This window comes from Myxocyprinus asiaticus, chromosome 14, assembly GCF_019703515.2.
Source record: "Myxocyprinus asiaticus isolate MX2 ecotype Aquarium Trade chromosome 14, UBuf_Myxa_2, whole genome shotgun sequence".
Taxonomy (NCBI): domain Eukaryota; kingdom Metazoa; phylum Chordata; class Actinopteri; order Cypriniformes; family Catostomidae; genus Myxocyprinus; species Myxocyprinus asiaticus.
The window spans coordinates 26,086,991-26,098,623 of record NC_059357.1 but is presented as its reverse complement, the minus strand read 5'-3'; the positions used below and the strand labels follow the sequence as shown (position 1 = coordinate 26,098,623).

Sequence of the window (11,633 nt, the reverse complement as noted above, 5' to 3'; positions counted from 1 at the left end):
AAAAAGAAACGTCCCTTTTTCAGGACACTGTATTTTAAAGATAATTTTGTAAAAATCCAAATAACTTTTCAGATCTTTATTGTAAAGGGTTTAAACAATGTTTTCCATGCTTATTCAATGAACCATAAATAATTAATGAACATGCACCTGTGGAACAGTCGTTAAGACACTAACAGCTTACAGACGGTAGGCAATTAAGGTCACAGTTATAAAAACATAGGACACAAAAGAGACCTTTCTACTGACTCTGAAAAACACCAAAAGAAAAATGTCCAGGGTCCCCTGCTCATCTGCATGTACATGCCTTAGGCATGCTGCATGGAGGCATGAGGACTGCAGATGTGGCCAGGGCAATAAATTGCAATGTCCATACTGTGAGACGCCCAAGACAGCGCTACAGTGAGACAGGAAGGACAGATGATCGTCCTCGCAGTGGCAGACCACGTGTAACAACACCTGCACAGGATCAGTACATCCGAATATCACCCCTGTGGGACAGGTACAGGATGGAAACAACAACTGCCCAAGTTACACCAGGAATGCACAATCCCTCCAACAGTGCTCAGACTGTTCGCAATAGGCTGAGAGAGGCAGGAATGAGAGCTTGTAGGCCTGTTGTAAGGCAGGTCCTTACCAGACATCACCGGTAACAATGTCGCCTATGGGTACAAACCCACCTTCGCTGGACCAGACAGGACTGACAAAAAGTGCTCTTCACTGACGAGTCACAGTTTTGTCTCACCAGGGGTGATGGCTGGACTCGCGTTTATCGTCGAAGGAATGAGCGTTACACCGAGGCCTGTACTCTGGAGCGGGATCGATTTGGAGGTGGAGGGTCCATCATGGTCTGGGGTGGTGTGTCACAGCATCATCGGACTGAGCTTGTTGTCATTGCAGGCAATCTCAATGCTGTGCGTTACAGGGAAGACATCCTCCTCCCTCATGTGGTACCCTTCCTGCAGGCTTATGCTGACATGACCCTCCAGCATGACAATGCCACCAGCCATACTGCTCGTTCAGTGTTCTGCCATGGCCAGCGAAGAGCCCGGATCTCAATCCCATTGAGCACATCTGGGACCTGTTGGATCGGAGGGTGAGGGCTAGGGCCATTCCCCCCAGAAATATCCAGGAACTTGCAAGTGCCTTGGTGGAAGAGTGGGGTAACTTCTCACAGCAAGAACTGGCAAATCTGGTGCAGTCCATGAGGAGGAGATGCGCTGCAGTACTTAATGCAGCTGGAGGCCACCCCAGATACTGACTGTTACTTTTGATTTTGGCCCCCCTTTGTTCAGGGACACATTATTCCATTTCTGTTAGTCACATGTCTGTGAAACTTGTTCAGTTTATGTCTTAGTTGTGGAATCTTTATGTTCATACAAATATTTACACATGTTAAGTTTGCTGAAAATAAAAGCAGTTGAAAGTGAGAGGACGTTTCTTTTTTTGCTGAGTTTATGTCTTCTGAAGCAATGCAGCAACTTTGGGTGAGAAACAGTCAACAATAAATAGTGCAGACCTTTTTTACTATAAATCTTCACTTTCACAATGTGAAGGCTGAAATATTGATCTGTTTCTCACCCACACCTATCATATCGCTTCTGACGACATGGATTAACCCACTGGAGTCATTTGGTTTAGTTTTAAGCTGCATTTATGTGATTTTCTTCAAAGCTTCAAAATTATGGTCACTATTAACTTGCATTGTATGGACCTACAGAGCTGAGATATTCTTAAAATCTCCATTTGTGTCATACAAATCTGGGATGGCATGAGGGTGAGTAAATGATGAGAGAATTCAGATTTTTGGGTGAACTATCCCTTTAAGGGTTCCTGCATCAAAACGTTTGAAACCCCCTGCTCTAATCCACCTGTTCTGTCAAGAAGCGAACCGTCGGTCTAAAATATTAGAGAAGACGGTGTTTGCACAATTAAATAATTTTTTTAGCTAGCAATAATTTGCTCTATAAATTTCAGTCAGGTTTCAGAGCCGGTCATAGTACAGAGTCAGCTCTGTTGAGAGTTTTAAATGATATTTTATTAGGTGTGGATTCTGGTAGTCATGTTGCTCTTCTGCTGCTGGATCTTAGTGCTGCTTTCGATATGGTCGATCATGACATTCTTATCGATCGCCTTAGAGACCAGGTTGGTATTCAGGGGTTAGCCTTGGATTGGGTCTCTTCATATCTCAAGGGTAGAACAATTTCAGTCTGTTTAGAGAACTGTTCTTCATCAGTTGTTCCTTTAACGTGTGGGGTTCCTCAGGGCTCCATCTTGGGACCTGTTTTATTCTCCCATTACATGCTTCCATTAGGAAAGATCTTTGATAAGCATGGCATACACTACCATCTGTATACTGATGACTCTCAACTTTACTTTCCTATTAAACATGGGAAGCAACCCTCTTTTGAGTCTCTGTATAAATGCATGGCCGATGTGAAATGTTGGTTGGCAAACAACTTTCTCCAATTAAACGAGGATAAGTCAGAGTTTATTATTTTTGGTCAAAGGGGATGTGGGGTAAATTTAGATGGCAACTTGTCATTGCTTCCAGGGAAAAAATGTTCCTATGTGAAAAACCTTTTATTTTTTTACACTAAGCTCAAGTTTGATTGGCAAATAAATGCTGTTGTTAAAAATAGCTTTTTCCATCTTAGATCTATAGCAAAGTCCATCCTCTCTTTTGATGATTTGGAGAAGGTTGTGCATGCCTTTGTGTCTTCTCGTCTGGACTATTGTAATGCTTTGCATATGGGTGTGAGTCAGGCCTCTATCTCTCGCCTGCAGCTGGTCCAGAATTCAGCTGCTAGGCTTTTAACTGGAACCAGGAAAGAGACCATATTACCTCAGGATTGACTTCCCTACATTGGTTACCGATCCAATACAGAATCCAGTACAAAGTGTTGCTACATGTATTTAAGGCTCTCCGTGGTCTTGCACCAGAGTACATCTCTGATTTAATAAGTTTGCATCAACCTTCAAGGTCTCTCCGCTCTGGTGATCAACTGTGTCTGCCGGTTCTTCGATCTTGCCTTAAAACTCAAAGTGATAGAGCTTTTGCGGTGGCAGCCCCTAGACTTTGGAACTAGCTTCCGTTGGCCATGAAATTATCTCCATCTCTAGTGTCTTTCCAGGGGGCCTTAAAAACGTATTTATTTTCCTTAGCTTTTAATTTATTGCATTATAAATTGTACTATGTCAATTCCTCTTATTTTGTCTTTGTCGGTTTTAAATGCTTGTTGTATTCTTAAGCTGTATGTATGTGATTTTAATTTTTGTAACTTCATGTACAGCACTTTGGTACCCAGTGCAGTTTTTGAAAGTGCTCTTTAAATAAAACTGAGCTGAGTTGAGTTGAGTTTAGTTGAGCTGGGCTCGGGAAAGTCTCGCAGAAATCCTTCACCGACTCCAACCCCTAAACTAAAACCCTATTTTTACACATTACCAGGGGGTCAGGAATTGGCTGGTTAGCAGGTCCCTTTTAGCACCTGCTGGTAGATGGTGGAACTACATCACCCGATGGCAAAAAGCATATTTCTCCACAGATAGCCATACAAAAGTAGCCGTGATTTATGACGAAATATAAAAAAAAATTAATAAATCCAAGAACCATTTCACTTTAAATTATTTCATTGCATTATAGCACATCGTCATCCGGTGACGGATTGTTTTTGAAGGGCTATTAAAAGCGTGAAAGTGATTTATATTTTTCCCTATCTATTGCCATTGACGAGTGATCAGTCACATGAAGCTCGAATCCCAGAACTGAGCGCCCATGAGCAAAGATGGTAACCTCAATTTCTCTAGCTTTCTGGGAACCCTGCGCTAGCTGAGCACAGTCATAGAGATGAATGGGGATGCTAACGGATAGCTCTCCTATTTTATAGCTCCACGCACATTACCCTAATCTTAGTTACAGCAAACGCGTCTCTCGCGAGACTTTCCAAGCCTGACGGTTCCCTTTTAGACACGACTCTGGGAACCAACCAGATAATCATCTAACCCCGGACGATTTTAATGTTACACACAAACCAAAACTCGGGGCAGGGAGGCGGTGTCAAGCCTAATTGTTTATGTGTGATCGCCTCAGCAGTCACACCAAATAGCGGGCTGGTTAGGTCATTTCCAACAGAGTTCAGAGAGTCGAAAGGTAATGCTCAGTGCAGACCGATCTGAACTAGCGAAGATGACCGCAGCGAGTCAAGCGGAGAGGACTGTGCTGGTAAGAGATTTGTACGTGTTTATTACATGTACCAGAGATTCTTGACACACAAATGCGAGGTCATTAATATTTAACAGTAATAGACAGTAATATTTGTGGTGCATTGCAGTTGCAATTGTGTACCGATTTAATTAGCAGGCTAACTGATGAAAGCAATTTTGCAACCAGCTGGTGGGACAAAGTTCAAATTCATCCTAGTGCTTAGAAATGGTTAAACAATTTAATCTAAACAGTGATTTGACTTGCCTTATCAATGCTCTGTTCAGTTGTAATGCATTCATGACAGTGTGGTGTTGCAATCAGCTATTGACCATTGGTTCCCATTGTGCATTAATCCTAGTAATGCACCATGTTGATCATAATAATTAAGCATTTTAGAGCAAGTTTTTGAACCAGGTTGTTGTGTTTTTATAGGAGGAAGAATTTAATTGGCTGCTGAAAGAAGAGGTGCATGCAGTGCTGAAACAGCTGCAGGACATTTTGAAGGTAGTTTCATTTGTCGTATATCTAATAAATGGCTTAATACACCTAAATTCTATATTGTGGATCTGCCAGTTGCATTACTAACAGAGTTTGTGTGATTTTACCAAAGGAGGCATCAAGGCGTTTTTCAGTGCCATCAACAGGTCTGGAAGGACAACTGAAACAAGAGAATTTTATTCTGGGCAGCTCCACGTAAGTGTCATAATATAAGATCACTCTGCATTTTTAAAACTGAATGTAAACATTATGCAGAATATAGCTAGATGCAGCAGTGTATTGCCACTTATTATGATTTTATGACATTAAAGATGTGTACAATGCAGCATAGAAATGCTTTTATTTAATAATACCCATTCACATTTGATTAGGATGGACCAGGTTAAAGGGGTTTTGACACTACAAGGAGACGCTCTGACTCAGACTGTAAGTACGTTTGACAACGTCATAAAAATGTACTCGACATTCTGAACTAAAATGCAGCATTATATCAGCTCGGATGTAATGCAATATAATAAAAATTACAAATTATGTTGCCTACATAAAATGGACAGATTAAAATATTTCATTTTTCCTTGCAGGATATTAATATCAAAGTTGTTAAAAGCAGTCAAGTCATGCATTTTGCATTCCGGGACGATAAACAGTGGAAATTGCAGCAGGTAATTTTTCTTTCTTTCTCTAATTTCAGCCATTTAGTGTGAACCGATCAAAACAAGATAATTGCATTGCTTTGTTTGCAGTGGTTTGATATTATTATTTTTTATCAATAGAGATGAAAAAACACTCTGCTTCTCCACAGATCCAGGATGCCCGAAACCATGTGAATCAGGCCCTCCAGTTACTAAGCAGCCGTGATGAGAGCTATCACTTTAAAACTGGGGCTGAAGTTAATAAGGTTTGTCATCGCTAATAAAAGCTCTGGTTGCTCAATTAGGTGTGGAACAAATAAATATTTGAGAAAGCTAAATGCCCTGTTTAAAAAAAAATTTGTGCACTTATGTAGTTCTTGTTTGTACAATGTACTCTTCCATGAAACATGTGAAGTACTGTAGGCTATTCAAGCTTAGGTGCCTTTTTTCAAATCTGTTACATTGACGATTTGAAGATGAGCTGTAGACAATATAAGGATACCCCAAACAGCTATAACTGATATAGGGGTGTTTTTTACTTTCTTTCTGCCCTTAATAGATGCCATTACTTTTATTTCAGCTTATGGATGCAGTGATGCTTCAGCTGACCCGAGCACGTAATAGACTCACTACCCCAGCCAGCATGACTCTTTCTGAGCTTGCATCTAGTGGATTAATGGTTAGTATGTGGAACTTCTTTTAGGGCTGTTCGGTCTTTATAATTGTTGGTCTAGGCATTTGCATCAGACGGATATCTTGGGCCATAGTTTCACGTCTCACCGTTTTACAGCGTCTCATGCCATGAGCATTGTGTTTTCTAAACCGCTTTTCAAGTTGAAAGGAGTTCAGCTTTTAAAAACGTCTCTCAAGCATTCTGTTGCATTCCGCTTTACTATTTTTTAATGCAAAAATGCAAAAGAATTTCAATTGAACATTTTTAAGAATTATTTGTGTGCTGTTATTATTATTACTAATAATAATAATAACTTTATATAGCACCTTTTAGCAATATAGCACAAAGTGCTTTACAAATTGTAAAATCAAAACACACTCACTAAAACATAGGTACGAGACTTAAAAACAGACACTGATTCAGCAGATCTAATATCCCAGGGCAGGCTGTTCCATAATCATGGGGCTTCACTACAAATGCTCCATCACCCTTTATTTTGCATCTGGATCTTGGAACAGCCAACATTTCATGACAAGAAGATCTAAGAGGTCTAACTGTTTCATAAGGTCTTAAAAGTTCTGCTAAATAATCTGGCACCAACCCATGTAATTTGTAACCAATGCAAAGAAGCTAAAACTGGAGTAATAGTATTAAAAGACCTAGTTTGTGACAAAAGTCTAGCTGCAGTATTTTGCACTGATTGTTGCCGTGCTAAAGTGCATTGATTTAAAGTTGAAAACTGTGCATTACAATAATCTAGGTGAGACAAAATAATAGCATGAAAAATCTTCTCTTTATGCCAAAAACTCATAACCTGTCTCAACTTGGAAATGATCCTTAACTAATAAAAACAAGACTGAACTAACTTCCTGACATGATATTCAAAATTTAAATTTGTGTCAAAATAGACACCCAATTTTTTCACCACCTGCTGAATATTCAGGACCACTTGATTAAGTGCTAACTCAATCTGATTCTTTTTAAAACCATGACCGATTATGACAACCTCTGTTTTATTTGAATTTAACTGCAGAAAATGACATGCCATCCAAGTTTTTAAATCTACTATACACTCTTGAAGAACATGTAAGTTATTCAGATCATTGGGATCCAACGACAAATATAACTTTTTAGGTAATCTGCATAGCAATGAAAATTAATGTTGTGTTTTCGAATCACAGAACCAAGAGGTAGTAACATACTGTGCATTCAGAAAGAATTCAGACCCCTTCGTTTTTTTTCACATTTTGTTATGTTGCAGCCTTGTGCTAAAATGCTTTAGATTATTACTTTTTTTTCACATCAATCTACACGCCATACCCCATAATGACAAACAAAAACAGATTTTTGATAACTTTGAAAATGTATGAAAAATAAACAACTGAAATATCACATTGACATAAGTATTCAGACCCTTAATTTAGTCCTTAGTTGAAGCACCTTCGGCAGCGATTACAGCCTCAAGTCTTTTTGGGTATGATGCAACACGCTTTGCACACCTGGATTTGGGGATTTTCTGCCATTCTTCTCTGCAGATCCTCTCAAGCTCTGTCAGGTTGTATGGGGACCGTCAGTGGACAGCCATTTTCAGATCTCTCCAGAGATGTTCAATCGGGTTCAAGTCTGGGCTCTGGCTGGGCCACTCAAGGACATTCACAGAGTTGTCACTAAGCCACTCTTGCATTGTCTTGGCTGTGTGCTTAGGGTCATTGTCCTGTTGGAAGGTGAACCTTCGGCCGAGTCTGAGGTCCTGAGCGCTCTGGAGCAGGTTTTCATTAAGGATATTTCTGTATTTTTCTGAGTTCAGCTTTCCTTCAACCCTGACTAGTCCCCCAGTCCCTGCCTCTGAAAAACACCCCCACTGCGTGATGCTACCACCACCATGCTTCACTGTTGGGATGGTATTGTGCAAGTGATGAGCGGTGCCTGGTTTCCATAAGACACTACAAATTTCCTATTTGACAAATAGGAAATAAACCAGTCTAAATCCACCCCAGATATTCCCACCCAACTCTTTAATCTATCAATCAAAATTTAATGATCAGATATATCAAACGCTGCAGTTAAACAAAGCAACACTGAAATGGAGCACTCTCAAGCACCCTCCGCCATCAATAGTCATTGGTCACCTTAAGAAGGGCAGTTGCTGTACTGTGATTTTTCTCTAAAAGCTGTCTGAAATTTTTCTAAAATATTGTTATTCTTCTACCTCCAACAGTTGCTTCACTACTGCTTTCTCTATAATCTGTTGTGTTCTAACTGTGATTATTTCTGGTTCCTTTTAGAAAATGTTTACACCTCCAATGCCTGGGGATGTGATAGTGAACTTCTATATCAATCTCAGCAAACTGTGTCTGACAGTGTACCAACTGCATGTGCTGCAGCCTAACACTACCAAGGTATCACCATGTTTAAATCTGTTCAATCTAGCATCTTCTTTTAGTTTAGTTCACACTTTATTATCCATGCAATTTGCCATAGAATGGAAATGTGCCTTACATAGACAAACATATTCAATAAATGCACATTAAATGTAAATGTGCATTAGTAAGCATTAAACAAAGGTAGACATGTAAAATAGGATAACAATAAACTTTTAAAATGGCAAAATTAAACCAAAACATCATGGAAAAAAGGGGTAACTGTACTTAAAAAGCAAAACAAAAAATACCAGTCAAGCTTAATTACCATGAATGGATGCACTTTAAAATGCAGATTAATTTGTTTCTTCATTAGAACTTCAAATCTGCAGGAAGTTCAGTGCTGCATAATCCAGGGGCGATGTTGTAAGTGCCCACATTTCCTGTTTTCATGTTGCAACTCCAACAGTCATGACATATGTGTCCTTTTACTGTTTTTAAACGGTCTGTTTGGCCGAAGTGCGTGAAATCAGTTTGTCTCGTAATTTTCTTTACCCTTTAGTGAATACAACAACACTAAGTTTGAGATCAGCCATGTCCATAAGGTGGAATGTGTGGTTCCCTGGCTGAATGACACTCTGGTGTTTTTCACCATTTCCCTGCAGCTCTGTCAACAGCTCAAAGATAAGGTGGGTGTGGTATGTTCAGATGGTCACTCTCTTAACATCAAAAATTAACTTGTTTTGTTTAGAGCCTTTTAGATTGTTTTGCAACCTAATGGTGTTATCAGATGGTACAGAACTGTTCATAATATAAAATACATTTAAAAAGAAACAGTTAAGAGATAATGTACAGTCAGCCATTCATTATCGCAAAAAAACCCATGTAAAGCGGAGTGGTGTTGTATTATCCTGACAGGGTTTATTTTATGATAATGACTGACTGAAATGTTATCACACATACTACATAGCTTCATACCAATTAATCAATTAAATGGGTAGGAAATATTGATTTGAGTTAAAATTGTTTTATTATGTGAGATGAAAGGGACTGCAGAGTGCTTTAACCTCTTCAACTCTGCAGACTCGCCGGCGTGTCCAAAAGTGGGGGGCACTATGTCGCAGAAAAAGTTTACACTTAAAATGTTCGAGTCTCCGAATACATAAATCGGGCACATGTGGTATTGTTTAAAAGCATTGAATCTGAACTTTTGACCACTCACAGGTAAAGTGAATAACATTGATCATCTCCTAACAAGGCCACATGAATGGCAAAAATCCTGCCAAAAAATGGGAGGATCTCAGCTTTCTAATGACACCTAGATTGAGCTTCTAGTCCACTCAGAGTCTGAGATATTCAATGAAACAATGGAGGTGCTGCATAAACTGAAAATTAGACTGAATGTCTATGGACGAGCACATCTGCGAGGGCTACAATTTGTTAGAGCACCACCTACATTTCAGATTTGCAAGGTGATAGTGGAAAAAATATTTTTTGTAGTACTTGCTGCCATCTAGTAGAACAAAATATGATTTTATTTGGAGGGAGATGGAGTGAACAGTACCAGAATTACATGCTTACAAAGTTGACAACAACACAAAAAATATATATTTTTTATTTTTATTTTTATTCTATTCATCATAGAATTGTAAACATACAATATTATTTATGAATAATTGGAGTCTTTTTTTTTTTAAGGGTGGTTCTGAAAAAAATGAGACAAATTTTTGGCAATTAGTCTACAATATATGTAAATGGTGAGCTTTTAAATATGTGTGAAAATTTGCAGGCGGCAGCCCAAAAATGCACCAGAGCTGAAGAAGTTAAGAGATTTAACTAGCACAGTGCAGGAAATTGGTTGCCAGGGACAACAGTCAAATATACATTTTGGCAGTCATTATACAAAAATATTTGATTGCATAATGCTGTGATTGACCAATCAGAAACTAGTATTTCATAGAGCCATGTAAAAAAAAATATATATATATAAAAAAATATATATAGACATAAACTGGTCCTTTCAGGTCATTCAAAACTGATTTTTTTTTTACAATAGAAGATGAACTTACATGGTCATTTCTTTTTATTTGCAGATTTCTGTCTTCTCTAGTTTCTGGAACTAGACCCTTTTAAGCTATATCCGACCAAAGCTCCTTTGCAATGAAATGATTATAAAATGAAATAATTACTATACTTTAGGATGCACTAGGAACAAAATAATTCAGAGAACAAGTTACATAAAGTAATTCCCTTTACTATAGGACTATGTATTGTTTATTCATGTGAGGCATACAAAGTTTATTGTACAGTATGTGTACTGCAGCAGTGATATTGTGCTATGTAAAATGTGCTGAATCCATTCATTTGAAACAGGCTTGTCAGATGAAGGTATTCAGTGACATTTATTCCTTTATGTGTTCATGCAGTATTTGTCATTGTTGTCAGTGTTGATCTGTTTGTCAGTAATCTTGCCTATATTTAAGCTAACCATAGGCCTAGACTTTAGAATGGAAATGCTACTAAATACATGATGCTTGGAATTCTTAGTTCTCGTTTGTCACAAAGACTGTGAAATATTCCATTCTATTTAATGAGACCTCTTCAAATCACCAGTGTTTTTGCCTTTTAGTTCGTGGGGGTGTTTAACACTTGAACACTTTGGAGGGATAGACATTATATCAGGGACTCTCCCACGGTGAAACAAAGTAAAAACATTAACATTATTGTGCACAAATGAACTACAGTATATTTGCCAATGTAACTGAACTGTGGTATAATTCTAGTAGAAGAACTCCGCTGATTAATAACACTAAATGACATATAACAATTAATGGTGTGAGGGCTTTCATATTATCATTCCATTAAAATACTTATTCCTGAGGATGTTGTGATTAGGGAATCGAGTTTGCCATTTCTAATGAGCATCATTCCATGATGAATTTTTTTTTTCACTCAATAGTTCTGATTCTTGTAACTTAAGATCGTTCAATGTTTGTGATTGTTACAGAAAGGTTTTCTCTGTTCATTTACTCTATTCTCAGCTTTGTCTGTTTATTTATTGGTAATTTTTATTTATTCCATGCACTTAATTTGTGTCCTCAATGACAGTATGTTAATTTGAATACTGATTAAAATGTTTAAATAAATATATATATATATTTTCATGGTATGTTTCATGGTTAATATTGAATATTCTGTGCAATAAACGTACCTTATGAACACTATCTTGCAAGTGTCCCATTTTTCAAATGGTTTAGACCAAATTAACT

At 38.2% G+C, this 11,633-nt stretch overlaps 1 protein-coding gene across 2 annotated transcripts; it reads left to right on the top strand.

Moving 5' to 3' along the window:
• Positions 1–3,973: 3,973 nt before the first annotated feature.
• rogdi (rogdi atypical leucine zipper) lies at positions 3,974–11,585 on the top strand. 2 transcript variants are annotated; one of them, XM_051716688.1, is made up of 11 exons: positions 3,974–4,219; positions 4,634–4,705; positions 4,812–4,894; positions 5,071–5,125; positions 5,281–5,361; positions 5,502–5,597; positions 5,912–6,010; positions 8,290–8,403; positions 8,741–8,790; positions 8,927–9,053; positions 9,589–11,585. In XM_051716688.1, exons 1-11 carry the CDS (start codon positions 4,151–4,153, stop codon positions 9,595–9,597), a joined length of 855 nt encoding a protein of 284 aa, XP_051572648.1. In that variant the 5' UTR covers positions 3,974–4,150; the 3' UTR covers positions 9,598–11,585. The 2 variants fall into 2 exon arrangements, with proteins under 2 accessions (XP_051572648.1, XP_051572647.1); XM_051716687.1 differs by having other exon boundaries at positions 3,976–4,219; positions 10,458–11,585.
• The last annotated feature ends 48 nt before the right edge of the window (positions 11,586–11,633 follow it).

Excerpts from the sequence above, each read along its gene's own strand:
- rogdi (XM_051716687.1), top strand. The coding sequence starts at position 4,151 with ATGCTCAGTGCAGACCGATCTGAACTAGCGAAGATGACCGCAGCGAGT. Across the intron at positions 4,220-4,633 it reads AAGCGGAGAGGACTGTGCTG|GAGGAAGAATTTAATTGGCT; the intron begins GTAAGAGATTTG and ends GTGTTTTTATAG. Across the intron at positions 8,791-8,926 it reads CATAATCCAGGGGCGATGTT|TGAATACAACAACACTAAGT; the intron begins GTAAGTGCCCAC and ends TTTACCCTTTAG.